We start from the raw sequence: 25,581 nt of genomic DNA, 5'->3' as shown, positions 1-25,581 counted from the left end.
CTATGTATAGATATACACATGTATATATGACTTTCGATCCCTCAGGCTGTACTGCATCAACAAGCGACATCAGTGTGTAAAGGATATCACCACATGGGCTCAGGAACACTTCAGAAACCCACTGTCAGTAACTACAGTTGGTCGCTACATCTGTAAGTGCAAGTTAAAACTCTCCTATGCAAGGCGAAAACCGTTTATCAACAACACCCAGAAACGCTGTCGGCTTCGCTGGGCCTGAGCTCATCTAAGATGGACTGATACAAAGTGGAAAAGTGTTCTGTGGTCTGACGAGTCCACATTTCAAATTGTTTTTGGAAACTGTGGACGTCGTGTCCTCCGGACCAAAGAGGAAAAGAACCATCCGGATTGTTATAGGCGCAAAGTTGAAAAGCCAGCATCTGTGATGGTATGGGGGTGTATTAGTGCCCAAGACATGGGTAACTTACACATCTGTGAAGGCGCCATTAATTCTGAAAGGTACATACAGGTTTTGGAGCAACATATGTTGCCATCCAAGCAACGTTACCATGGGCCCCTGCTTATTTCAGCAAGACAATGCCAAACCACGTGTTACATCAACGTGGCTTCATAGTAAAAGAGTGCGGGTACTAGACTGGCCTGCCTGTAGTCCAGACCTGTCTCCCATTGAAAATGTGTGGCGCATTATGAAGCCTAAAATACCACAACGGAGACCACCGGACTGTTGAATAACTTAAGCTGTACATCAAGCAAGAATGGGAAAGAATTCCACCTGAGAAGCTTCAAAAATGTGTCTCCTCAGTTCCCAAACGTTTACTGAGTGTTGTTAAAAGGAAAGGCCATGTAACACAGTGGTGAACAGGCCCTTTCCCAACTACTTTGGCACGTGTTGCAGCCATGAAACTCTAAGTTAATTATTATTTGCAAAAAAAAAAAAAGTTTATGAGTTTGAACATCAAATATGTTGTCTTTGTAGTGCATTCAATTGAATATGGGTTGAAAAGGATTTGCAAATCATTGTATTCCGTTTATATTTACATCTAACACAATTTCCCAACTCATATGGAAACGGGGTTTGCATATGTATATGTATATATATAGGGGCGGCATGGCGTAGTGGGTAGAGCGCCCGTGTCAGAAACCTGAGGGTTGCAGGTTCGCTCCCCGCCTCTTACCATGCCGTTGTGTCCTTGGGCAGGACACTTCACCCTTGCCCCCGGTGCCGCTCACACCGGTGAATGAATGTTGAATGAATGATAGGTGGTGGTCGGAGAGGCCGTAGGCGCAAATTGGCAGCCACGCTTCCGTCAGTCTACCCGAGGGCAGCTGTGGCTACGAAAGTAGCTTACCACCACCAGGTGTGAATGAATGATGGGTTTTTAACATGTAAAGCGACTTTGGGTACTTAGAAAAGCGCTATATAAATCCCAGGTATTATTATATATGGATGGATGTAAAAATATTAGTAATAATTTTGTAAAAATATATTTGTCCAAATTATTTGTTCAAATATGTTTATATACATGTATGAATAATTGATAAAAAAACATTTTCATATTTACAGATTTTAATATATTTTATATAATACGGTACATATTCATAAAATATTTTGGTTGGTTGTGTCAAGATCCGTTACCCGGGCCATGGCATCATTTTTGTTTAGTAGTTTCTTATGTTTTAGTCTGTTTCCTGGCTGCACTCTTTCCTTTCATTCACTGTTGGTTTCCATGGGCACAAATTCTCCACACCTGCCCTTGTTTTGTAATTAGTATTCCCACCAGGTGTTTTGGTTAATCACTCCCCTTTATATTTTTCACTCACCCAGCACAATGCTCGCTATAGGCGACATTTACGTTCCATTCTGTTTTTTCAACTCGCTCTAGTGTTTTTTCCGCACTACAGTATTCCTCACTGTTGGTTTTTTGGCTCCCCGCTTGTTTAGCGTCCGAGCTTTTGTATTTTTTTGTCCTCCCGTTACTAATTAAATCTCAATCCTACCTGCACGGCGCTCCTGCTTGTCTGTCTGCATTGGAGGGAACACGACCATCGCAGCCATGCGTTCCGATCGTAACAGGTTGGTTGGTTGAAGTCAATTGCGAACATGTATACAATTTCAGTATGACAGTACATCACATAAATTCATTTTTCTTTATAAAATGTCCGAAAAGTAGTAGGAAGAAGCAGAGTTTATTTAATCCTACCCAACTGGAAGTATTATTTAAATATCTTCTTTATGTAATCGTATTTATCATAAACTTTAATTATTCATGTAATTTAAGTTTTTTGTATAGGCTGTCCCTGAGGTCTCAGCAATATCTTACTTGCCAAGGCTTAAGTCCCATCAGAATCCCCAATGGGAGATGTCAACAGATCATTGCTAAGTGTCCCTCCCAAAAACATCCCAGAGATCATGTATGAAGCGGCATCTGACATCCGAGAGAGAACAGCACGAGTAGCCGGCGGGATCAAGACCCACCTTCATAGAAGAGAAGGTTGCAGTCAAAAAAGATGATGAGCAGGAAAGAAGTTAGTCTCCTGAGTCCTAACAGAGCTGAGCAAAAGTGTGAACATTAAGAACAAACCACCCAAGAAGTACAGCAAGAAGTCCACAGCTGAGGTACTTCAGATTAACAAGAATAGACTTACAGCCTTAGCTACCCACCTGAGGAGATACACAAGTGAAGTACAAACGTGTAGATGCCAGGAGAATAAACATGATTTTATGTAACAACCCAACTCAGGTGTACTCAGTGACGTGCAGTCAGTAGAGGCACGGGAGGCGGGGGCCTCACCTGCCATCATGGAAAGAAAAAAAATGTAAAAAGAAAAAAAAAAAATTAAATTGTTATATGTATCCAGTGATTATACTAAAGTTATTTTCCATTTAACTTCACCAGTTTTGGATTATTTTTATTTTTATTTTCACATTTGCCGTTCAAATACTGAGAAGAGACGGTGCGGTGATCAGCAGCCAGTTGAGGCACGTCACTCAGTTGTGCCTCAACATGTATTGTGCGCAATGACTCGGCTAACTGCTGGCCTGCTGTGCAGTGAGACTGTATTGCTATATGAATTATATCAGCTAACTAAACTATGGCATAGTTTAGTTAGCTGAGGTATATAATGTACAGTGTATTTTGTCAACAACTATATGTGTGTAACGTATTTTTTGTGCTGAGCATTCATAAAACTGCTGCAAAAGACGCACTGGCTGAGGCTCGCAGTAATCCGGCCTCCTGGTGGTAGAGGGCGCTAGTGATCCCAGAGATCATTCCTCGGCCGCAGAAGAAATGAGAACAAGCAACGGTTAGCAATAAGTGCAGCGATAGTTTATTTCCTCTCCCCTGAATTTTTATTAAAAACATGGAGGATTACATATATAAAATAAAACAGTTTTCTAAACTGGACTTTCAATCGAAGCAGGAGGTAATAATTTAAGGTAGACCAACGCCGGAGCTAAAAGGTTTGCTTTTGACTTCGGGACAGAAGACCCGTTCTTTTCAAATGGCGTGGTACACATGCAGAGGCTGGCTGTGTGGATGTCCAGCAAGAAAGGTAAGACCATAATAATGTTTTTTTTATTAAATGTGCTTTTTTGTGTGCTACAGATGGTATGTGTAAAGAATGCTGGTATGAGCTTTTAAACATAACCCGTTAACTGCTGCCAATCAAATGGTGAATAAGATACTCTTTAGGGTTCATATGTTTGTAAATCTGACTGTGATGAAGTCAGTGCCTCACCAGCCATGAACCTCACCGCACGTCACTGGGTCTACTAAAGAACCAGCCAAGTCTGAGACTTAGCAATCCTGGAAGAAGGAGGCATGCCACAAGTGAAGTGAAGTGTACACATAGAAGCTCCTATTAGGCACCATTGCAGCGAAAGTGAGTAGGTATATGAGTCAAAACAGGAGCAGAGCACAGAAGGGCATTAGCAATCACACTCTGGAAGTCAAACACCAGTTACTAGTTGACAGGGCAATCGCCCATGACTGTAAGACATGAAGCACCAACCTGTGCACTGCCTAGATTTACTACAAGAAAGCCAACGATTCAATGCCACACACAAGGATACTGAAGTTCTTGGAACTGTATAAGATCTATAGAACGCTAAGAACCATCGTCAATAACTCAATGAGGCTGTGGAAGACAACTCTTGAGGCCAAATCAAAGCACAGGTGAGCATCAAATACGGTATACTCCAAGCAGATGCTCTATCCCCACTACTGTTCTGCTTAGGCTTGACCCCCCCGCCAGACAGATGATAACCAAAAGTAGCTTCAGGTATTGGTTCCAAGGTGTAACAACAATCAGCCACCTCCTGTACATAAATGACATCAAGTTGTATCCTAGAAACATGCGTGACATCGACTCCTTAAATCACCTTACGAGAATATACAGCAGCGACATCAGAATGTCATTCGGGACAGATAAGTTAGGCGAATGATAACTAGACGAGGTAAGATGATCACAACTGAAGGCATTGAACAACGGAAGGGTATCATAACAAAATTATAGGACAGTTACAAACACCTGGGGATCCCTCAGGCAAATGGTAACCACGACGAGGCAGCTCAGAGGTCAGCCACAGCCAAATAGAGTCAGCTGAACATCACGAATAAGATCCAGGCCATTAACACCTATCTATGTCCTACCAGTAATGAGATACCCTGCTGTCATTATACCCTGCACTTTGGAACAAATGCAAGCCAGTAATATCAAAACAACAAAGCTCCTTACGATACATGAGGGGTACCATCCTCACTCCAGCATGCTACGGCTATACACAAAGTGGAAAGGACTAGTGAGTGTCACAGACACTATGCAGGAGAAGCAAAAATGCCTCCAGATTAACGTCAAGAAGATGGCTGTCATGAGAAGACAAGCCCCCGCATGGTATGTACCATCCTCAAATTAAAGATGGGATAACATACCAGTGGCTGGAAAAGGTTGGACTGAAAGACAGCCCAGAGGCACCAATATTGGCAGCACAAGAACAGGCCCTATACACAAAATCAGACAGGATCCCAGGTACAGGCTGGTAAGAAGCCCCAGAGACAGAGCAGCACATTACAGCAGCATGTAAGATGCTCGCAAGCAAGGCATTTACTAAGATCCTAAATGATATGCGCTAAATAGCGTGTGCAAAGTATAACTTTGAGAGTATTATTAGTGGGCATGCAAAAGTGGTGCAGACCAATGCAGACCAATGCTCCCTTAATTGCGCACTGCTCACGCACAGAAAATTAAAAACATCCAAAATCCAACCTAAACTCTAAGCAAAATAACCAGTTATTTTCTCTATTTTAAGTTAAAGTTAAAGTTCCCAATGATTGTCACACCCACAGTGGGTGTGGTGAAATTTGTCCTCTGCATTTGACCCATCCCCATGTTCACCCCCTGGGAGGTGAGGGCAACAGTGAGCAGCAGCGGTGGCCGCGTTCGCGCTCGGGAATCATTCGGTGATTTAACCCCGTATTCCAACCCTTGATGCTGGGTGCCAAGCAGGGAGGCAACGGGTCCCATTTTTTGTAGTCTTTGGTATGACTCGGCCGGGGTTTGAACTCACAACCTCCCAGTCTCAGGGCGGACACTCTAACCACAAGGCCACTGAGCTAGTTTTGCAATGCAACACTGTGAGTAACAGGTGACAACAAGGGTTCACAACCAATTAAACAATGGCATCTGCCGAGACGTTTTAAGGAGGAGAAGGAGGTGGTCTGCTTTGACAATCATTTTATTAAGCAAAACTGATTACTGTCGTCCTGAACCGCACCAAAACTACATCGGCAACAACTCTTATATCTAGTAGAATTGGTCACTTCTCTACCATAATCACACCAAAACAAACAAACAAACAAACAAACAAACTATAGGTCTTATTGACAGCAACAACACTCTGCTCAGCCAGTGATGCATGCATTCACGGCCACAAAAACAGTCGGACAACTCTAACATCACACACAATGTGATGCTGTTCACATGCAAGCGTGTTATGTGTGCGTGTTGCTGTTTTGCAGGTTTGTTAGCAGCAAAAGCAGTTAAAAGAGTTACATTCCGAATTTCGAACTCCTAATTCAATCAAACGAACGGGCACTACATATACACCCAAACTTCACAATTATATGTGTACTTATTCTATACTGTCTTGTACGTTTGTATTAAGAATGTTCATTTATGGATATTAATCATGAAAGGTAGTCACTAAATGACATAAATGATAATAAAAACTCTGTGATGATATATTTTACAGACAAAACGTTGTACGCTGTATCCCATGCTTGTGCTACAGCACACATACCATCAGAGGTGGGTAGAGTAGCGAGAAATTGTACTCAAGTAAGAGTACTGTTACTTTAGAGATTTATTACTCAAGTAAAAGTAAGGAGTAGTCACCCAAATATTTACTTGAGTAAAAGTAAAAAGTATGTTGTGAAAAAACTACTCAATTACTGAGTAACTGATGGCAACAAATAATGCACAAAAACATAAAAATAGCAATGAGCAAATTCAGAGCCAGGAATATCTTTTAAGCAACTAAAACAATAATATATATTAAATAATAATACATTAAAATTAAAAAAATTAAGGCAAATTGAGCCACAATAACTTAACAGCACCATAGGCTCAGTAGGCATTCATTCATTGATTGATTGAAACTTGTATTAGTAGATTGCACAGTACAGTACATATTCCGTACAATTGACCACTAAATGGTAACACCCCAATAAGTTTTTCAACTTGTTTAAGTCGAGGTCCACGTCTGACGGTCATGTGACCGCCTGGCTCTGTTTGATTGGTCCAACGTCACCAGTGACTGCATCTGATTGGTGAAACGGAGTCAAACGTCACCAGTGACTGCATCTGATTGGCGAAACACAGCCATGCATAAATCCTACTTTGAAGGTCTGTCTGACAAACCAAAACAAACAAAGAGTGCATTAACAGATCGATAAAAATCAGTAGCGAGTAGCGAGCTGAATGTAGATAAATGGAGCGGAGTAAAAGTAGCGTTCCTTCTCTATAAATATACTCAAGTAAAAGTAAAAGTATGTTGCATTAAAACTACTCTTAGAAGTACAATTTATCCCAAAAGTTACTCAAGTAGATGTAACGGAGTAAATGTAGCGCATTACTACCCACCTCTGCATACCATTGTACAAAATGTAATCGCTGAAAGGGGTACATGTCTCAAATACTTCCATGGCAGGACCTCCACCCAGACAGCAACATACTGCTCATGAAAAACTATTTATTTTCATTGTCAGTGGGCCAAATCACTTATATTAATACATAATATAATGGAAATGATTGTTGCTACTTGATTATTATAGTGAAACATTTGACTTGTTAGGTCAGCTTTAGGACAGGTGTGCTACTGGTGTGGCCATAGTATGCAAGTCCAGTCTGACATGGAGTTTTGCGTTTCGCATTAAAAATTAAAGGGAACATTGGTGCAGACTTATTTGACCATTTATGAGAATTTTGCGTGTACTATTGGTTGTCATCATGGGCACAGTCATTTTCTGCACATCATTTGCATCATATGCTCCAACCTATGGTGTCTTACTGCATAAATGGATTGCGCTCGCTATTTTGCTCATTTAAGAGACACGCTCTTCAATGCATGAGCTTATTTGATCAGCTTTGCATGCAGTACCAAGTCTTAAGTAGATCAGGCCCTTAGTGTACCGGAACATCTGTTCTGAATATGCTCTGGAGGTCCTGGTGTCAAGATGGTAAGTACCACAAAAAGTATAAAAAACTACCAGGCCAAGATCCTGTTGGACATCCAGATCCAAAGTGGTAAAAGGGTGATGGCCAACTAGTCTAACATTGTGGATAAACATCAGAAGACAGAGTGGTGATTGATGTTGCAATTCTGAGTGATAGCAACATTCAAAAAAAGGACATGGAAAAGCTTTAGAAATACTGTGCCAAGGACTAAAGGAAGATATATAGAAAATCTGGCCTGTGAAGGCAACAGCTGTTGCAGTTGTGATCATGGTTGGGGAGTGGGGACAGTACCCCATAAACTGGGGGGATGGCTCCAGCTTGCATGTAAAAATGTAATAAGGTACTTTTCCCTCGCAGGACCTTTTACAGGAACTTTATATTTTACCCTGGTAAATGAAATACCCCCCTACGTTTCAACCAAAAACTACCTGGGTAAATAAAGTTCCACCAGGGACCCTGAGGGGTACTTTGGAAAGTTCCTAAGGAACTTTTCAGAAGTGGGCTGTGCTGTCAAACCCTGACTGACTGATCATAGTTGGGGCATTCCTAAAACTTTATATTTGACATTTCAGCCGCAATTAGAGTATTCAGGGACATGTTTATTTATCATTTTTTGTTTATTCAGTATTACAACATACTTGACAACAAAGAGAAAGAACAATGACAGGAACTCTCGACTTGCAGGAACTTTTGGGGGGCATCTGTGTGCTAAAGAATGCTGTTTGTTGGAACTACCTTGCAGTGGTTTTCCTCAGCTGTAGTGTTTAAATTTGATACATTTTTACAAACTTCATTTAGATAGAGGAAGCCACCAGAAGTGGACGGACTCTTTTCAAACGTATTCACAGAGGAATATTCAATATTCAGCCGGACTTGAAGCGGCGACTCAAGCTGCTTACTGGGATTCGGCGACCTCGTTTTTTGAACCGGAGTACCCGGAGGGAACCCACACAGTCACGGGGAGAACATGCAAACTCCACACAGAAAGACCCCGAGCCCGGGTATCGAACACAGGCCCTAGTTATTCTGAGGCAGACGCAAAAAATATCAAATGTTTCGGTAAAAATACATTTAAGACCAAGTACAACGCACGATAAAACTGGTTTCTCAATCCTTTGAAATGGACTGAAATTCCCTGAAAGTGATCAGATCAGGTAACCTCAGATCCTTCTGTAAGCCATTACAAGATCAGGGGCCTGCATATCTGAATTTTTTTATCTTCCAAGATTTGCATTGCCTCTCGGAATGAACATGCTAAAGATGTCCTGTGACCGTAAGCTGTCGTGAGTGGAATCTCTATACATTTGACCATTTATTTAGCCAATGACACACCATTTGTGTAGATTTTAGCCTTAATCTGAGTGAACCGAAATCTAATGCTAACAGGCTGATGCTAAATCAGAGTGTTCATGTTGTCGCCGTGAGATTAAACACCAACATTTTTTTAATGTACATATTGGTATTTACAGCTGAAAATGGACCTTTAGGATTCGCCTGACGAATTCATCATTTACTGAAGGGACGATTGTCTGACAGTTTGACACTGTGGACAAATGTCTGAGTTTTTATGTAAAATTTGGTACATTTTGTTTTGAAATCAAATTGTTGTGTACCTTTTCGTTTTGTATTTTATTTACTTACACTTTAGTAAAATAAATATCACCTAATATTGTCTGTTTACGGTATCAGAGTAGAAGCATACTGTACCACTCATCTATACGTCATCAGCTTGATTTGTATAAACTACCCTGAAATGTGAAATATGAACAGTGAAGTACTTATCCATCACATTTCTTTTGCCTATCCAAGTAATTTTTTTTTATTTTTTTTTTTAGATACATAATTACAAAAGTAAATTTGGACAAAGCTCAGTTAGTCTGCTTGTGCCACTGTTTTAGAGTCAGATGATTGACTGAAAGAATCCTTCTTCTAATTTCCCATCACAGACGGTGTCACACAATATAAGCATCCATTATAAAGAGGCAAGTGGCACTCCATAATGATGTATAATGCGCCGCACGCACACACACACACACACACACACACACACACACACACACAGTACATGTGCATAGGCATGTTAAGGAGCGTGAGCAGCAGCTAATGCATCAAACTCACTAAATCAATCAGTTGTGTGGCTAAAAGCCGCTTTTTCCTCAAATGCATTTTTGCCTCAAAGTGCAGGAAAGACATGCACACCCTTGATAGGGAATTAACCCCACACACACTGAAATGTAAACGTGTGAGACGTCTTTCTTCAAATATAATCTTTGTCTGATAATGTAGCAAAGTTAAATCATCGTCTTATTTTTTACCCCAGCGGCCTCATGAACAGCATATGTTTCGGTGCATGTGTGCGTGGGTGGGGAAGGACACGGAGAAGACAAATGGTGCACTAATGCACACACGCAGCGTAGTGTCTTGCGATTGCTCCTCCACAGTTACATTTTACAAACGTTCATAGTGAAAACAAAAAGACTCTTAATTTGTCCACAGGGTCAAAATATTCAAAATATTCAATTTAATCACTCTGTATGTGATATATAGGGGTACACTGTGGACGTCGTGTCCTCCGGACCAAAGAGGAAAAGAACCATCCGGATTGTTATAGGTGCAAACTTCAAAAGCCAGCATCTGTGATGGTATGGGGGTGTATTAGTGCCCAAGGCATGGGTAACTTACACATCTGTGAAGGCACCATTAATGCTGAAAGGTACATACAGGTTTTGGAGCAACATATGTTGCCATCCAAGCAACGTTATCATGGACGCCCCTGCTTATTTCAGCAAGACAATGCCAAGCCATGTGTTATAACAGCGTGGCTTCATAGCAAAAGACTGCGGGTACTAGATTGGCCTGCCTGTAGTCCAGACCTGTCTCCCTTTGAAAATGTGTGGCACATTATGAAGCCTAAAATATGACAACAGAGACCCCCGAACTGTTGATCAACTTAAGCTGTACATCAAGCAAGAATGGGAAATAATTCCGCTTGAAAAGTTTCAAAAATTGGTTTCCTCATTTCCCAAACGTTTACTGAGTGTTGTTAAAAGGAAAGGCCATGTAACACAGTGGTAAAAATACCCTGTGCCAACATTTTTGCAATGTGTTGCTGCCATTAAATTCTAAGTTAATGATTATTTGCAAAAAATAAATAGTTTCTCAGTTTGAACATTAAATATACATTGAATATAAGTTGAAAAGGAAAATCATTGTACTCTGTTTTTATTCACAAATTACACAATGTGCCAACTTCACTGGTTTTGGGTTTTTTGTACTTCAGAAAACCAAATGTCATGTTTGAGCAGAATACAAATTGTCCATAGGCGTATGTTAGTGGGAATGCTTGCTTGAATATAAATTAGTTCCTCAATTTCTGTCAGTAATCCGTTCCAGAAGGTCAGACGAAAACACAATCGTACAAAAACCAAATACATTTTTCTCGTAAGAAATACTGTAAATCCAATAAGTCAATCAATCAATCAATCAATCAATCAATGTTTATTTATATAGCCCTAAATCACAAGTGTCTCAAAGGGCTGCACAAGCCACAACGATATCCTCGGTACAGAGCCCACATAAGGGCAAGGAAAAACTCACTCCAGTGAGACATCGATGTGAATGACAGTCCATAGTGGATCTAACATATTAGTGAAAGTCCAGTCCACAGTGGATCCAACATAATAGTGAGAGTCCTGTCCATAGACACCGACAAATATCAGAATCAGAATCAGGTATGTTTAACACATGGGGACTTTCACTTGTTAGACTGTGCTCTCTTTGTTCAATGCAAGAAACAAAGAAAAACTACGAAAGAGCACAGTACCATGGCAGCCATCTGCGGTGCCATATATGAACATGAAATACACTTTATAAAGAACAATTATAATTAGACATGCAGAAAACAATGTGAAGTACATGTAAATTAATAATACAATTCACAAATTAACATTTAACATCACTTTTAGTGTACCTTCATTGAGGACTTAACTCTAAATTCTTTCTACAATAAAGTTTCTCACCTTCTTTATAAAAAGTGCTGGCACTCGCAACTTTCTTTGGCCTTTGGCCTTTGCAGCCGTACTCAAATAAAAATCACAATGACTGAATCATCAGCATGTAGGATTCTTTGTTTTTGGCACTATTGTGTGAAAAGATACGCAAGAAAACGACGGGCTAGTTTGACCATGCAATAGTCGAGTAAAGAAATGTTGGTGAAAATGTTTGTTGAAAACCAAATCCTACAAAAAGTGGTACGTATAAAAACTGAGTTAACCACTGAATGTATTGACGTGTCTTGTGATTCCCACACTGTACCCATTAAAAGTAAGGACATGAATCGTTTAACTGCTCAAGTGTCAAAATGAACCCAATCTTGCCGAGGTTCGCACCAAACTGGTATTATGATATACCGTTACATCCTTACCATATAATGGTGCCTTCCATTCTGGTGTTAGACCACTAAAGGAGGCTATCCAAGTTTGTCATGGTCTTATCACAAGCAGCATATTATCAAAATATTGATTTTTTTCAAAACTCCTCCTGACCTTAAACGCAATGGGCAGGGTTTTGTTGCACCGCCAGTGTGTCGGCAACACCGAGCACAGGAAGTTAGGACTGTCCGTCTTCACCAACTCTCCCGTGTGATCGGAGACCACCTGCAAAAAAAAAATCATTCAATAAGTAAATCAATGAATTCATACATAAAGGAGTTCATGATTGAGCTACCATGTCATGGCTGGCCATGCGCAGCTTGCCCACAAGTGACACACCGCTTTCAACCTCCTGGGCGCCCAGGGCCTCAGCTATCTTTTCCCCAGATGCAAGGGTGGTGGATGGGGGAGTGTAGCGCCGGCCAAGGGAGGGGTCTAGAGGAAACACTTGTTTTTTAACTCAATAAAAAAATACTTTGCTACAGAAACATTTCAAGCCTCCGATTTCAAGGGAATGCACACAAACATGAAACTCAGTGTCATTACTGTTTAGACACATAAACAAAAATGCATACATGTAATTATAGAAACAAATTCAAGATTTATTTTTATATCTAATAAATATAATATACATGAATAGTATGAATAGATGTATTATTTTTAATGTATTTTGTTATTCTACCTTAATTCACATTATTATTTACTGTACATCATATTTTTATCCATTGTATATACGAGGTAATATTAATTTTAACATTTTAAGCATTATATAATTGTAATCAGTTTTGAATGATTACCATTTTGATTTGTTGCTCATTCATTTATTTATTATTGTTTAAGTCACTCTGTACTGTACTGGACTGTCATTTAGAGTGAAGAGACATGTAAGAGCAAAGGATTAACAGCTAATACTGAAGTTTAAATGTTGTCATTAAATATAAAAGAACACAAAATGTTGATGTTTTCTATGGTGGCATGGCTCACATGGTAGAGCAGTCTGCCAGAAACTTGGGAGTTTCTGGTTCGCATCCGGCATCCAACAGTCACTAACGTTGTGTGTATGGACTGGAGACTTGACCCACCATTGCTCACAGTGTCACCCACACTGGTGTAAATTTAATTTAGGCGCTTTTTTTTTTTTTTTTCTCTTGAGAAAAAGCACTATGTAAATATAATTCACTTAACTTCACTATCAAAATACATGATATAAATAAAAACTAAATACCAAGTATTTTTTTATTTAATCTATTTGTTTTTTGTATTGATTACTAAATTACTTATTTGTGTTGTTAGAATGTGTGTGTAGAGGTCCAGACATTAGGGACACTGACCCCCCCCCCCCCCCCCCCCCCCCCCCACACACACACACACACTTTCAAATTAAACAATTATTTTCACAAAATAAAAAGTTATATATATATATATATATATATATATATATATATATATATATATATATATATATATATATATATATATATATATATATATATATATATATATATATATATATATATATGTTTAGCATTTAGGCCTTATTACAACAATTGCTGTTTCTTGTTGTGTGTTAACTTTTCACATATTGTGTACAAATGCACCGCATTGTCATACATATTGCGCTCCAGGAGAGGGAAATAGACAATGCACAGTGTTAGGTTTGGTCTAATTCAATAAAGCCGACTACTGTATGCTTTGTAATTTCTTTGTTCAGTTAATCATGTGCATAGAAATAATTTAAAACGACTCACAATAAAGCTTTGTTATGACAAATTAATCAATATTAAAAAAAAAGATAATGATGTTGATAATGCTGATGTACCGTATTTGGCGTCCCACAGAAAGACCATTTGTGCAACTTGTCGAATCCACGTCTTTATAAACTCCTGTTGTATCTGCACCTTCTTCAGTACAAAAAAAAACAAAACAAAAAAAAAACAAAAAAACAACAACAACAAAAAAACCCGGCAATAGTAGACTTCCAAGACTTCTGTTAGTTTAGTTGTTTTCTTCCACATGCAATCAAAACGTCTTCTGAGTGATACTTGTCCTCAAAGCGTAGCAACATGCTAACATCAGCCGAGGACGGTAAGTATTTAAAAAAAGTATTAAAACATCACGTGTGTGTTTCCGTTTAATGAACAATTCCGACTGGCAGCCGCTCGCTTTTACTGGCACACCCCACATTTGCGACTCATCCGGGCAAGTGCGCGCACTTACAGTAAGTACTGCACGCTGATTGGCTGCCGGCAACGACGCGGCAAGGGGATTGGCCGTTTGACAGCATGGGGGCCGGGGAAACCGGCCAATCATGTTTCGATCCGTGCGGGAGGCAAGGGGAAGTTGAGGAAGTTGTGTTTTCTTGCATAAAAACACAACATCGTTCTTAAAGTGAAAACGGTACAAACATATTTTACTTGACTGTATTCCTCTGTACTGCACACCTATGCATTCTATTAAATGAAATACTGGTAAAATATGATGAAAATGTCACGCTTGCTGACTGGAAGTTAGTTGCGATCATGCAGTGAGTACCCACGACAGCCCATAGGGGTCAGTAAAGGATCGAAACTATGTGTTTAATTACATGTTTAACTACAATTAAGATTAAACTACTTTTTCTTCTTAAAATGTATTTTATACATACTTATGTTGGAATTATCAACCCCGAATCAACTTGATACTGCAAATATCAAACACATAGAATAACATATATTCAATTATTATAATTATATTAGCATTTATTCGCATTTAGCCACATTTTCTAAGACTGTTTACTATGAATTCAGTGTAGAACAGTTTCATTTGCAATATTTGACACCCTATTAAAGTTGGAATTGTTAAATGGCTTTCAAATTAACTTTAACACTAACACTAATTTGCAAACAGCTAAAATTATACACAAAGCAAACTATAACCTGCTACCCAAGAATATGCAACAATTCTTCTCAACAAAAGAGGAGAAATATAATTTTAGAGAAAAATGTAATTTAAAACATTTGTATGCACATACAACACTTAAGACCTTCAGTATATCAGTATGTGGAATTAAATTATGGAATGGATTAGGCAAAGCAATCAAACAATGTGCTAATATGATCCACTTGAAGAAACTCTTCAAACTTAAAGTGTTTACAAAGTACAAAGAAGAAGAATCATGATAAACATTCTGAATTTATTTCATCCTTCTATTCTTTCTATTCTTTCATTCTCAAAATAATCTTACTTATCTCATCATATGAAATATGGCTTACTTTGCCAATTATTATTTATTTAGTTATTTTTATTGTGATTACTTATGGAGTATACTGTGAATAAATTGAGAACATGATGTGAACAAAAGTTTTAGCAATTGTTATGCAAAAGAAAAGGGGTAGAATTAAATAAGCTCTGCTTCTTCCTACTCCTTTACGAACATGTTGAAGAGAGAAACTGGAAATTGTGATGCATCATGTTGTATGCTTGCATGTTCGAAATAAACTCAAACTCAACTCAACTCAACTCAACTCAACTCAACTCAACTCAACTCAACTCAACTCAACTCAACTCAACTCAACTCAACTCAACTCAACTCAACTCAACTCAAAACATATACTGCTTTTGGAAATGAGTTAGCTCATGTGACACTGCCATTTTGGGAAAGCAATATCCTGGCTGTCCCATCATAACCACTCCTAACTATTTCCTATACTTGGCTTTTTCAAAACGTTTTAACACGTGTCTTGCTTCTATGGACCCATCTGGACTGATAAATGTGAATAAAGGATGATGTTGGTCAGTTACAGTGACAATGAACTGTTCAGTACAAGTGGAAACATAGTTTAGTCACATATTATGGTGTTTAAAATGTGTTTCAAATAGCTGGATATGTTTCTAAATAAGATACTATACAGTAGGATTATTAGATTATGGGTAATTATGGTGATTAGCTGAAAAATGTAGAAACATCTCTTTTAAAATAGCTACAAGCTATCCGCTGTGCTCAGAAGTCATACATATGTTAATGATTAAACAGCTTGCACCAGCTTTAAGTAATCCGCATTACTATTTCAACATTTTTTAGTTACAATACTCATTTTTACATTTACTCCTATTTTCATTTTTCTGAAATTGTATTTTTAGCACATTGTACATGCCTGATCTATCCGAATAATTATAATTTATACTGTAAATTGTATATTGCAACAATTATTATTTTATTAAATACAACTCGGTCAATCTTTATTAGCTATATCGGTTTCCATTTAGAAGTATCGTGTGCTATGTGAGAGGAAAATAAGATGTAAAAAAACACTTTTTCACATGCTGTCTCTAAAATAGTTTATACTGTATTTGGGCCTGAGTCTGAATGCTTTGAGTTCAATCAACATTTAATCGCCTTAAAGCTGCTGTCGAAAGAGTTTTAAGAAAACGCCAGTCTGCCTTCCAAGGTCCTGTGGCCAAAGGGGGAATGATAAAAAATGTAAACGCCTCTTTTCTTGACTGACCCACAGAGAGAAATATTTATATTTTACTCTCTTGATTTACTTTTCCTTTATTTATTGATGTCAGTCATTTTTGATACATATTGCACAATTACTAAAACATATTAGTTATTAGTCTATTGGAAAAAAAAACAACAACAACCATACATTTCCAACAGACTTAATAAAAATGCCAGAAAAGAAGTAGAAAAAATGGATAGATTAAGTGGAAAAAAATGACGAACGAAGAATAAATATGGAAACAAATAATACTTAATAATAAAAAAAAATGATTAGAATATACAAAGATATTATCGATGGGTAAACAAATACATAAATTAAATAGAATGGAAAAATAACTAATACATTTAAATCTAATATATTATTAATACATTTTAGTGCTATTATTATTTTTGTTGGTGTCATAAACAATTGCATGTACAGCATAATAAACCAAAGAAAAGAGCCTGTACCATGTACATACAGTACTTTGTTCAAAGGCATTAATGTCATATTCATTTTGTGCTTTCAGTGTTTTATCTGTTGATTATCTAAAAAAAAGAAATAACGGGGTGCATTAATTTGGAATGTTTTGGATTTTCTCTAAGCCACCACACAGGGTCAAAATGATACATATACAGGCTCAAATAAAAACATACATTCCCATGAATCTTTCAATTACAGCAATATTGTATGTATAACAGGCATGGGCAAATCTAACTTTTCTCAATGATAAAACTCCTTTAACACTGAAGTTGTTGTGCAGTAACAGACTTGTCAATGCTATTTTTAAATTTCCAGAAGTCTTGAACTATGGACACTCAAAATAAACTAATGGTTTTGTGCTTTCCAGTGATCTAATTGTTATTACCATTATATTTAGTGATTGCCATCCACAGCAGTTGACAAATGTATTTGACCGTGTAAAGGTTATGATTTTACTATCACTGGCCGAAACAAGTTTTCTCCATAGGCTGGCCGGTCTTTCTCTCCCTTAGAGATAGGGTTAGAAGCTCTGTCATTCAGAGGAGCTCAGACTTAAAGTCATTACTCCTCCACATCGAGAAGAGCCAGATGAAGTAGCTCAGGTATCTGGTTAGGATGTCCCCCGGACGCCTCCCTAGGGAGGTATTCAGGGCACGTCCGGCCGGTAGGAGACCACGGGGAAGACCCATCTGGCCTGAGAACGGTTTGGGATCCCCTGGGAGGAGCTTGACAAAATAGCCAGGAAGAGGGAAGTCTGGGCTTCTCTGCTTAGGCTTCTGCCCCCGCAACCCAGCGCCGGATAAGCAGAAGAAGATGGATATATGAATGATTGGATCAAAGAATAATAACAATGACAATGTCTTCGAGTCTCAATGAAGATCTGAAAAAGCGAATTGTAGGTTTACAAAAGTTGGGGATGTCTTTTGAAGACATTTTTAACAACTACAGATTTTCAGATCGTTCTCAAGGTTTGAGTTTGAGTTTGAGTTTGAGTTTATTTCGAACATGCAAGCATACAACATGATACATCACAATTTCCAGTTTCTCTTTTCAACATGTTCGAAAAGGAGTAGGAAGAAGCAGAACTTCTTTAACCCTACCCCTTTTCTTTACATAACAGTTGCAAAACTTTTTGTTCACTTCCTGTTCACAATTTTTTCACAATAAACTCCATAAGTAATCACAATAAAAATAAATAAATAAATAATAGTAAGAATTTAATAATAATAATTGGTGAAGTAAGTCATATTTCATATGATGAGATAAGTAAGATTACTTTAAGAATGAACGAATGGATGGATGAAATAAATTGAGAATGTTTGTCATGGTTCTTCTTCTTTGTACTTTGTAAACACTTTAAGTTTGAAGAGTTTCTTGAAGTGGATCATATTAGTACATTGTTTGATTGCTTTGCTTAATCCATTCCATAATTTAATTCCACATACTGATATACTGAAGGTCTTAAGTGTTGTACGTGCAAACAAATGTTTTAAATTACGTTTTTCTCTAAGATTATATTTCTCCTCTTTTTTTGAGAAGAATTGTTGTATATTCTTGGGTAGCAGGTTATAGTTTGCTTTGTGCATAATTTTAGCTGTTTGCAAATTCACTATGTCGTGGAATTTCAGTATTTTTGATTCAATAAATAAAGGGTTTGTATGTTCTCTATATCCAACATTATGTATTATTCTAACTGATCTTTTTTGTAACACCGTTAATGAATGAAGTGTACTTTTGTAATTATTTCCCCATATTTCTACACAGTAGCTCAGATATGGTAACACTAGTGAGCAGTAGAGAATATGAAGGGAATTTTGGTCTAGAACATGTTTTGCTTTATTCATTATTGACGTGTTTCTTGCAACTTTAGGTTAACTTAGAGCCTTTCAAAAAGGTGTACTTTTGTGAACCTCACATCGCTCTACTACACAAATTAATATGAGGCAACAATGGCGGTGTGGCTATAGAGTTACAACTGGCGTTTTCAGAATGTAAGTACTGAACTGGCCTTACTTCAACATCAATGACTGCAATGCTGCATCATGCTCTCTCACACCTGGATGGTAGTAGAGGTATGGTGAGAGTCATGTTTTTGACTTCTCCAGTGTTTCCATTACCATCCAACCTTTTGTGTCGAGTAAGAAGCTGCTTCAGGTGGGAGTGACAGCATCTACACTGTCTTCGGGCTCACAGACAGGCCCTCTTTGGTGTCATCGGAGCACCACAGGGAACTGTCATCTACACCTCAAACTTCCAGTGCAACTCTGGATTGTTCTCCCTACAAAATTCCGAGGCTCTGCAAGTGGGGCATCTTAATGATTGACAGGAGAACGAGTTTAAAGCTCTGGTGGATAATATTGTAGACGGGTGCAGCAGAGATGATCTAGTCCTTAAACAGTTGTGTAACCATTAGCTTGTGGTGGACTTTTGGAGGACCAGGATCACCATTAAGCCTGTTACCAACCTTGGGGAGGACATAGAGGAGCAGTACTTGGTAGTTGACTTGAAGAATGGACTGGACTGTAGTACCAAAATGGACGCTGTGCAGGAAAGGTGAGGAGATTGTTTCTTCTAATAAGGCTCAGATCTCAAGTGCTAGGATGGCAGAATCAGAACTAGGAAGCAAACAGCATTAAAGTGCATCCAGGAAATATTCACATTTTCCACATCTTTTTATGTTACAGTGTTATTCCAAAATGGAATACGTTCATTTTTTTCCTCAACATTCTACACACAATACCCATAATGACAATGTGACAAAGATTTTTTTTTTTTTTTTAAGAAATGTTTTGCAAACACATAGAATAAAAAATGAAGAAGTCACATGAACAGTATTCACAGCCTTTGCTCAATACTTTGTTGATTCACCTTTGGCAGCAATTACAGCCTCAAGTCTTTGTTATGATGCCACAAGCTTGGCACACCTATCTTCACCTATTCCTCTTTGTATTACCTCTCAAGTGGCGTGCACTGCCATTTTTAGATCTCTCCAGATCGGAGTCAAGTCTTTACTCTGGCTGGGTCATTCAAGGACATTTACAGAGTTGTCCTGAAGCCATTCCTTTGATATCTTGGCTGTGTGCTTAGGGTCGTTGTCCTACTGAAAGATAAACCATTGCCCCAGTCTGAGTTCAAAAGCGCTCTGGAGCAAGTTTTCATCCAGGAGTGACCATCAAGTTCTTGGTCACCTACCTGACTAGGGCCCTTTTCCTCCGATCTAGGAAGAGTCCTGGTGGTTACAAACTTCTTCCATTTACAGATGATGGAGGCCACTCTGCTCATTGGGACCTTCAAGACGGCAGATTTTTTTTTCCGTACCCTTCCCCAGATCCGTGCCTCGAGACAATACTGTCTCGGAAGTCAAGAGACAATTCCGTTGACTTCATTCTTGGTATGTGCCCTGCCATGCACTATCAAGTGTGGACCCTTATACATAAACAGGGGTGTCTCTTTCCAAATAATGTCCAACCAACTGAATTTACCTCAAGTGGACTCCAATTAAGCTGAAGGAACATCTCAAACATGATCTGTTGAAACATAATGCCCCTAAACTCACTTTTGACCTTCATGGCAAAGGCTATGAAGACTTATTTATATGTGATTTTGTAGTTTTTTATTTTTAATACCCATCCCATCCATCCATTTTCTACCACTTATTCCCTTCGGGGTCGCGGGGGGCGCTGGAGCCTATCTCAGCTACAATCGGGCGGAAGGCGGGGTTCACCCTGGACAATTCGCCACCTCATCGCAGGGCCAACACAGATAGACAGACAACATTCACACACTAGGGCCAATTTTAGTGTTGCCAATCAACCTATCCCCAGGTGCATGTCTTTGCAGGTGGGAGGAAGCCGGAGTACCCGGAGGGAACCCACGCAGTCACGAGGAGAACATACAAACTCCGCACAGAAAGATCCCGAGCCCGGGATTGAACTCAGGACCTTCGTATTGTGAGGCAGACGCACTAACCCCTGTTCCACCGTGCTGCCCTATTTTTAATACATTTGCAAAAAATATTCAAAATATATGGTTCACATTGTGTGTAGATTTTTGAGTACAAAAATGAAGTTATTTCATTTTGGAATAAGGCTGTGGCATAACAAAATGTGGGAAAAGCGAAGCGCTGTGAATACTTTCCGGATGCACTGTTTGGTTGGTGAAATCATAGGACAGAAGATGGAGTGGTTTGAATCTCTAAACAATCCGCTCTCCATCATAAACAATACTTCTCATTCCATCTTCTCATGACAGTTTGAAGAAGCAAATGAAATCTTTCTCCAAAGAAGTCAAACACGACCGTATTACTTCTTGCACTAGATGCAAAGTAATCCAGATGGTTGCTTTTTCCAGAACACAAATTATCTTTGATCTTGAAAAACCTTCATTTCTCTATCGACGCAAACAGTTCCAACGCAAAAACATTCAGCTAAGTCGGATAATACGAGATTAAGACCATGTCCACACGAACACGGATACTTAATAAACGCATACTTATCTCTGCCTTTAGGCCTCTTGTCTACAGGCAAACCCATACTGTTGTTCTTTAAAAAGCAGACTTTTGCAAACACTGGCCAAGCTGCGTGCGCATGGCACAAACAGAGACTTGTACTCCTCTGATGATGTCATGGTTGTGCGCTGTCATTTCCAAAGCTCAGCAACGCTGCCTTGCTGGCTTTAAACACACTATAAGAGGACTTACTGTATGTTTGAACCTAAAAATGCTGCTTTTTCCACAGTACATTGACAAAAAAACACATCAAAATGGGCTTTGCAAGACTCCTGCCAGCGACAATGACAGTCAGCTGTTTTGAATACGATTGTTGTCGGACCTCCAGCTGATGGGACAACTTTGACAAGCAAGACTTTATGCTGTGTGTCATGAGAAAGGTGCAACATGATCTCATGTTTTTAATCCTTACTTAACGACGGATCATGAAATTAGTTTACGTGTGTTGGTTCCATTTGTGTAGATCGTGCACGCTTTTAATGCAGCTGAGCGACTAACAAGATTAATTTCATTGCACATGTAATATATCCTTTTATTGATGAATTAATCCAGGAGAGTTTTGCTGCGGAACACGCACGTCCGTACGCTTTATGCACTCAAACATTCGGGTTTCCTTGGCTCGTTGATAGTGTGCGCTGATTTTAGAAAAAAATTCCACTTATGTGTGCATGTATATACTGTATATATGTATGTGTGCATGTATATACAGTATATGTATTTGTGTAATATGTATATATATATACATATATATATATATATGTATATATATATATATATATATATGTATATATATATATATATATATATATATATATATATATATATATATATATATATATATATATATATATATATATGTATATATATATATATATATATATATATATATATATATATATATATATATATATATATATACATATATATATATATATATATATATATATATATATATATTTATATATATATATATATATATATATATATATATATATATATATATATATATATATATATATGTATATATATACATATATATATATATATATATATATATATATATATATATATATATATATATATATATATATATATATATATATATATATATATATATATATATATATATATATATATATATATACAGTATATATACACTACCGTTCAAAAGTGTGGGGTCACCCAAACAATTTTGTGGAATAGCCTTCATTTCTAAGAACAAGAATAGACTGTCGAGTTTCAGATGAAAGTTCTCTTTTTCTGGCCATTTTGAGCGTTTAATTGATCCCACAAATGTGATGCTCCAGAAACTCAATCTGCTCAAAGGAAGGTCAGTTTTGTAGCTTCTGTAACGAGCTAAACTGTTTTCAGATGTGTGAACATGATTGCACAAGGGTTTTCTAATCATCAATTAGCCTTCTGAGCCAATGAGCAAACACATTGTACCATTAGAACACTGGAGTGATAGTTGCTGGAAATGGGCCTCTATACACCTATGTAGATATTGCACCAAAAACCAGACATTTGCAGCTAGAATAGTCATTTACCACATTAGCAATGTATAGAGTGTATTTCTTTAAAGTTAAGGCTAGTTTAAAGTTATCTTCATTGAAAAGTACAGTGCTTTTCCTTCAAAAATAAGGACATTTCAATGTGACCCCAAACTTTTGAACGGTAGTGCATATATATATATATTTTTTGGGGGGACGCATTCGGTTGGCGTCTCAGGCTGCTGCAGCCGGGCTGCATGTCTGGGGCCCCTGGGTCCCGCCGCCCACCGCTTTCGGATGCCCGTCTTGGTTGGGGCCTGCTGGGTCTGGTCCCCACATATATCATGGCACCTCGGTGCGTTGCATGGTATTCTGTAGTGTTGCATGGTGGTCAGCTGCTGGGGTTGTGACCTTGTGTGTCGGAGTGTCTGTGATCTCCCTCTTTTCTTTCCTCTTTTTTTTCCTTTTCTCTTTCTTCAGGGGGGAGATCCGCCAGGGCAGAGACTGGATGTTCCATCTCCATCGTTGGGGTCCCCCATACCATCACAGATGCTGGCTTTTGAACTTTGAGCCTATAACAGTCCGGATGGTTCTTTTCCTCTTTGGTCCGGAGGACACGACGTCCACAGTTTCCAAAAACAATTTGAAATGTGGACTCGTCAGACCACAGAACACTTTTTCACTTTGCATCAGTCCATCATAGTAGATTTTCAACTTGCACTTACAGATGTAGCGACCAACTGTAGTTACTGACAGTGGTTTTCTGAAGTGTTCCTGAGCCCATGTGGTGATATCCTATCACACTGATGTGGTTTTTTGATGCAGTACCGCCTGAGGGATCGAGGTCACGGGCATTGCCGCTCACGTGCAGTGATTTCTCCAGATTTTCTGATCCTTTTGATGATATTACAGACCTTAGATGGTGAAATCCTTAAATTCTTTGCAATAGCCCGTTGAGAAATGTTGTTCTTAAACTGTTGGACAATTTGCTCATGCATTTGTTCACAAAGTGGTGACCCTCGCCCCATCTTTGTTTGTGAATGACTGAGCATTTCATAGAACTGCTTTTATACCCAATCATGGCACCCACCTGTTCCCAATCAGCTTGTTCACCTGTGGGATGTTCCAAATAAGTCTTTGATGAGCATTCCTCAACTTTCTCAGTCTTTTTTGCCACTTGTGCCAGCTTTTTTGAAACATGTTGCAGGCATCAAATTCCAAATGTGCATATATTTGCAAAAAATAACAAAGTTTACCAGTTCGAACGTTAAGTATCTTGTCTTTGCAGTCTATTCAATTGAATATACGTTGAAAAGGATTTGCAAATCATTTTATTCTGTTTTTATTTACACAACGTGCCAACTTCACTGGTTTTGGGTTTTGTACATATAAACACACATACATACGCACTTACACACAATTATTCATACGTATATACATACATATGTACATTCATTCATACATACATACGCACACACCTACATACTTACCCACATACACAGGTATATACGCACCGACATACATACACAAATACAGTACATACGTACACACTCACAGTACATACATCCACACGCACATACACTGTACAAACATACATATACACAAACTGTACATATACAAGCACATATACATACATATACTCATGCATATAATCACGTTTCATCAAACATATATTTCCCCTGGGTAAAACTTGGCACACTGATAAAGCTATTAATACTAAAATAAGCGACAAGGTTAATATAGTTCCCTTTTTTTTCTTCCCAACTATTTATCTGCTTTCTTTTGTAATTCATGTTTTAATTACATATACAGTATGTATTGTTGAATTTGAAAAAATTAAATTGTTGATGATCATTGTTATTATTCATTATCAATAGTGCTATTTCTATTGGTATTTTTATCGCTCCATTTGTAGTGTAATAATGTTCATTGTCATTTCTGTGTTATTAATATTTACTTCACTAGCTACTTCTTTGCTATTGTTTTTTGTATCATATTTGTATATATTGTATATGCTGATGATGCTCTGTTGTTATTGTTCTTGTTTTGTTGTTGTTGTCTCTCTGTCTTATCCCCCTCTAATCCCCAAAATTTCCCCCTCTGTCTTTGCTTTTTCTCTCTTTTTATCCCCTCCTGCACCAAATATTAATATACATCCATTTAATAAAGTCAAATACAAATAAGGCAACAAGAAAAGTATCCCACAAAATCTGTACAGCAAATATGGGCATCTACATCAACAATATGATTTGCCTGAGTAGCTGAACAAGACAAAAAAAATGTACACTTTACTGCCCATGTAATATATCACTATGCTGCTGATTAAACACGTTATAATTCCACGAGTGTTCATAATGTTCCCATGCAGGGCTCTGTGTAAGTGCAGTAAAGATAATGTACATGGCATTGTATGTCTAGTATATCAAAATAAACATTACAATAACACAGGTGTAATGCTCAGGTTGTTTTTCCATGTATGCGTTTGTGTGTAG

At 38.1% G+C, this 25,581-nt stretch overlaps 1 protein-coding gene across 3 annotated transcripts in view; it reads right to left on the bottom strand.

Annotated features, from left to right (window-relative positions):
- Positions 1 to 25,581, bottom strand: part of runx1 (RUNX family transcription factor 1) — a 44,572-nt gene that overhangs the window by 15,782 nt on the left and 3,209 nt on the right. The window contains exons 1-4 of one of the 3 annotated variants that reach the window (XM_062054017.1): positions 21,584 to 21,613; positions 13,966 to 14,047; positions 12,442 to 12,581; positions 12,261 to 12,371 (exon numbers count right to left, since the gene is read on the bottom strand). In XM_062054017.1, coding sequence (XP_061910001.1) covers positions 12,261 to 12,371; positions 12,442 to 12,581; positions 13,966 to 13,993 — 279 coding nt within the window. In that variant the 5' untranslated portion in view covers positions 13,994 to 14,047; positions 21,584 to 21,613. Of the gene's footprint in view, positions 1 to 12,260; positions 12,372 to 12,441; positions 12,582 to 13,965; positions 14,310 to 21,583; positions 21,614 to 25,581 lie in introns of those variants that run through there. The other 2 variants (XM_062054015.1, XM_062054016.1) reach the window with 2 other exon arrangements.

Source organism: Entelurus aequoreus, linkage group LG07 (assembly GCF_033978785.1).
Source record: "Entelurus aequoreus isolate RoL-2023_Sb linkage group LG07, RoL_Eaeq_v1.1, whole genome shotgun sequence".
In the NCBI taxonomy this organism is placed as follows: Eukaryota; Metazoa; Chordata; class Actinopteri; order Syngnathiformes; family Syngnathidae; genus Entelurus; species Entelurus aequoreus.
The sequence above is the reverse complement of the archived record's forward strand: the minus strand, read 5'-3'. Positions and strand labels throughout refer to the sequence as shown.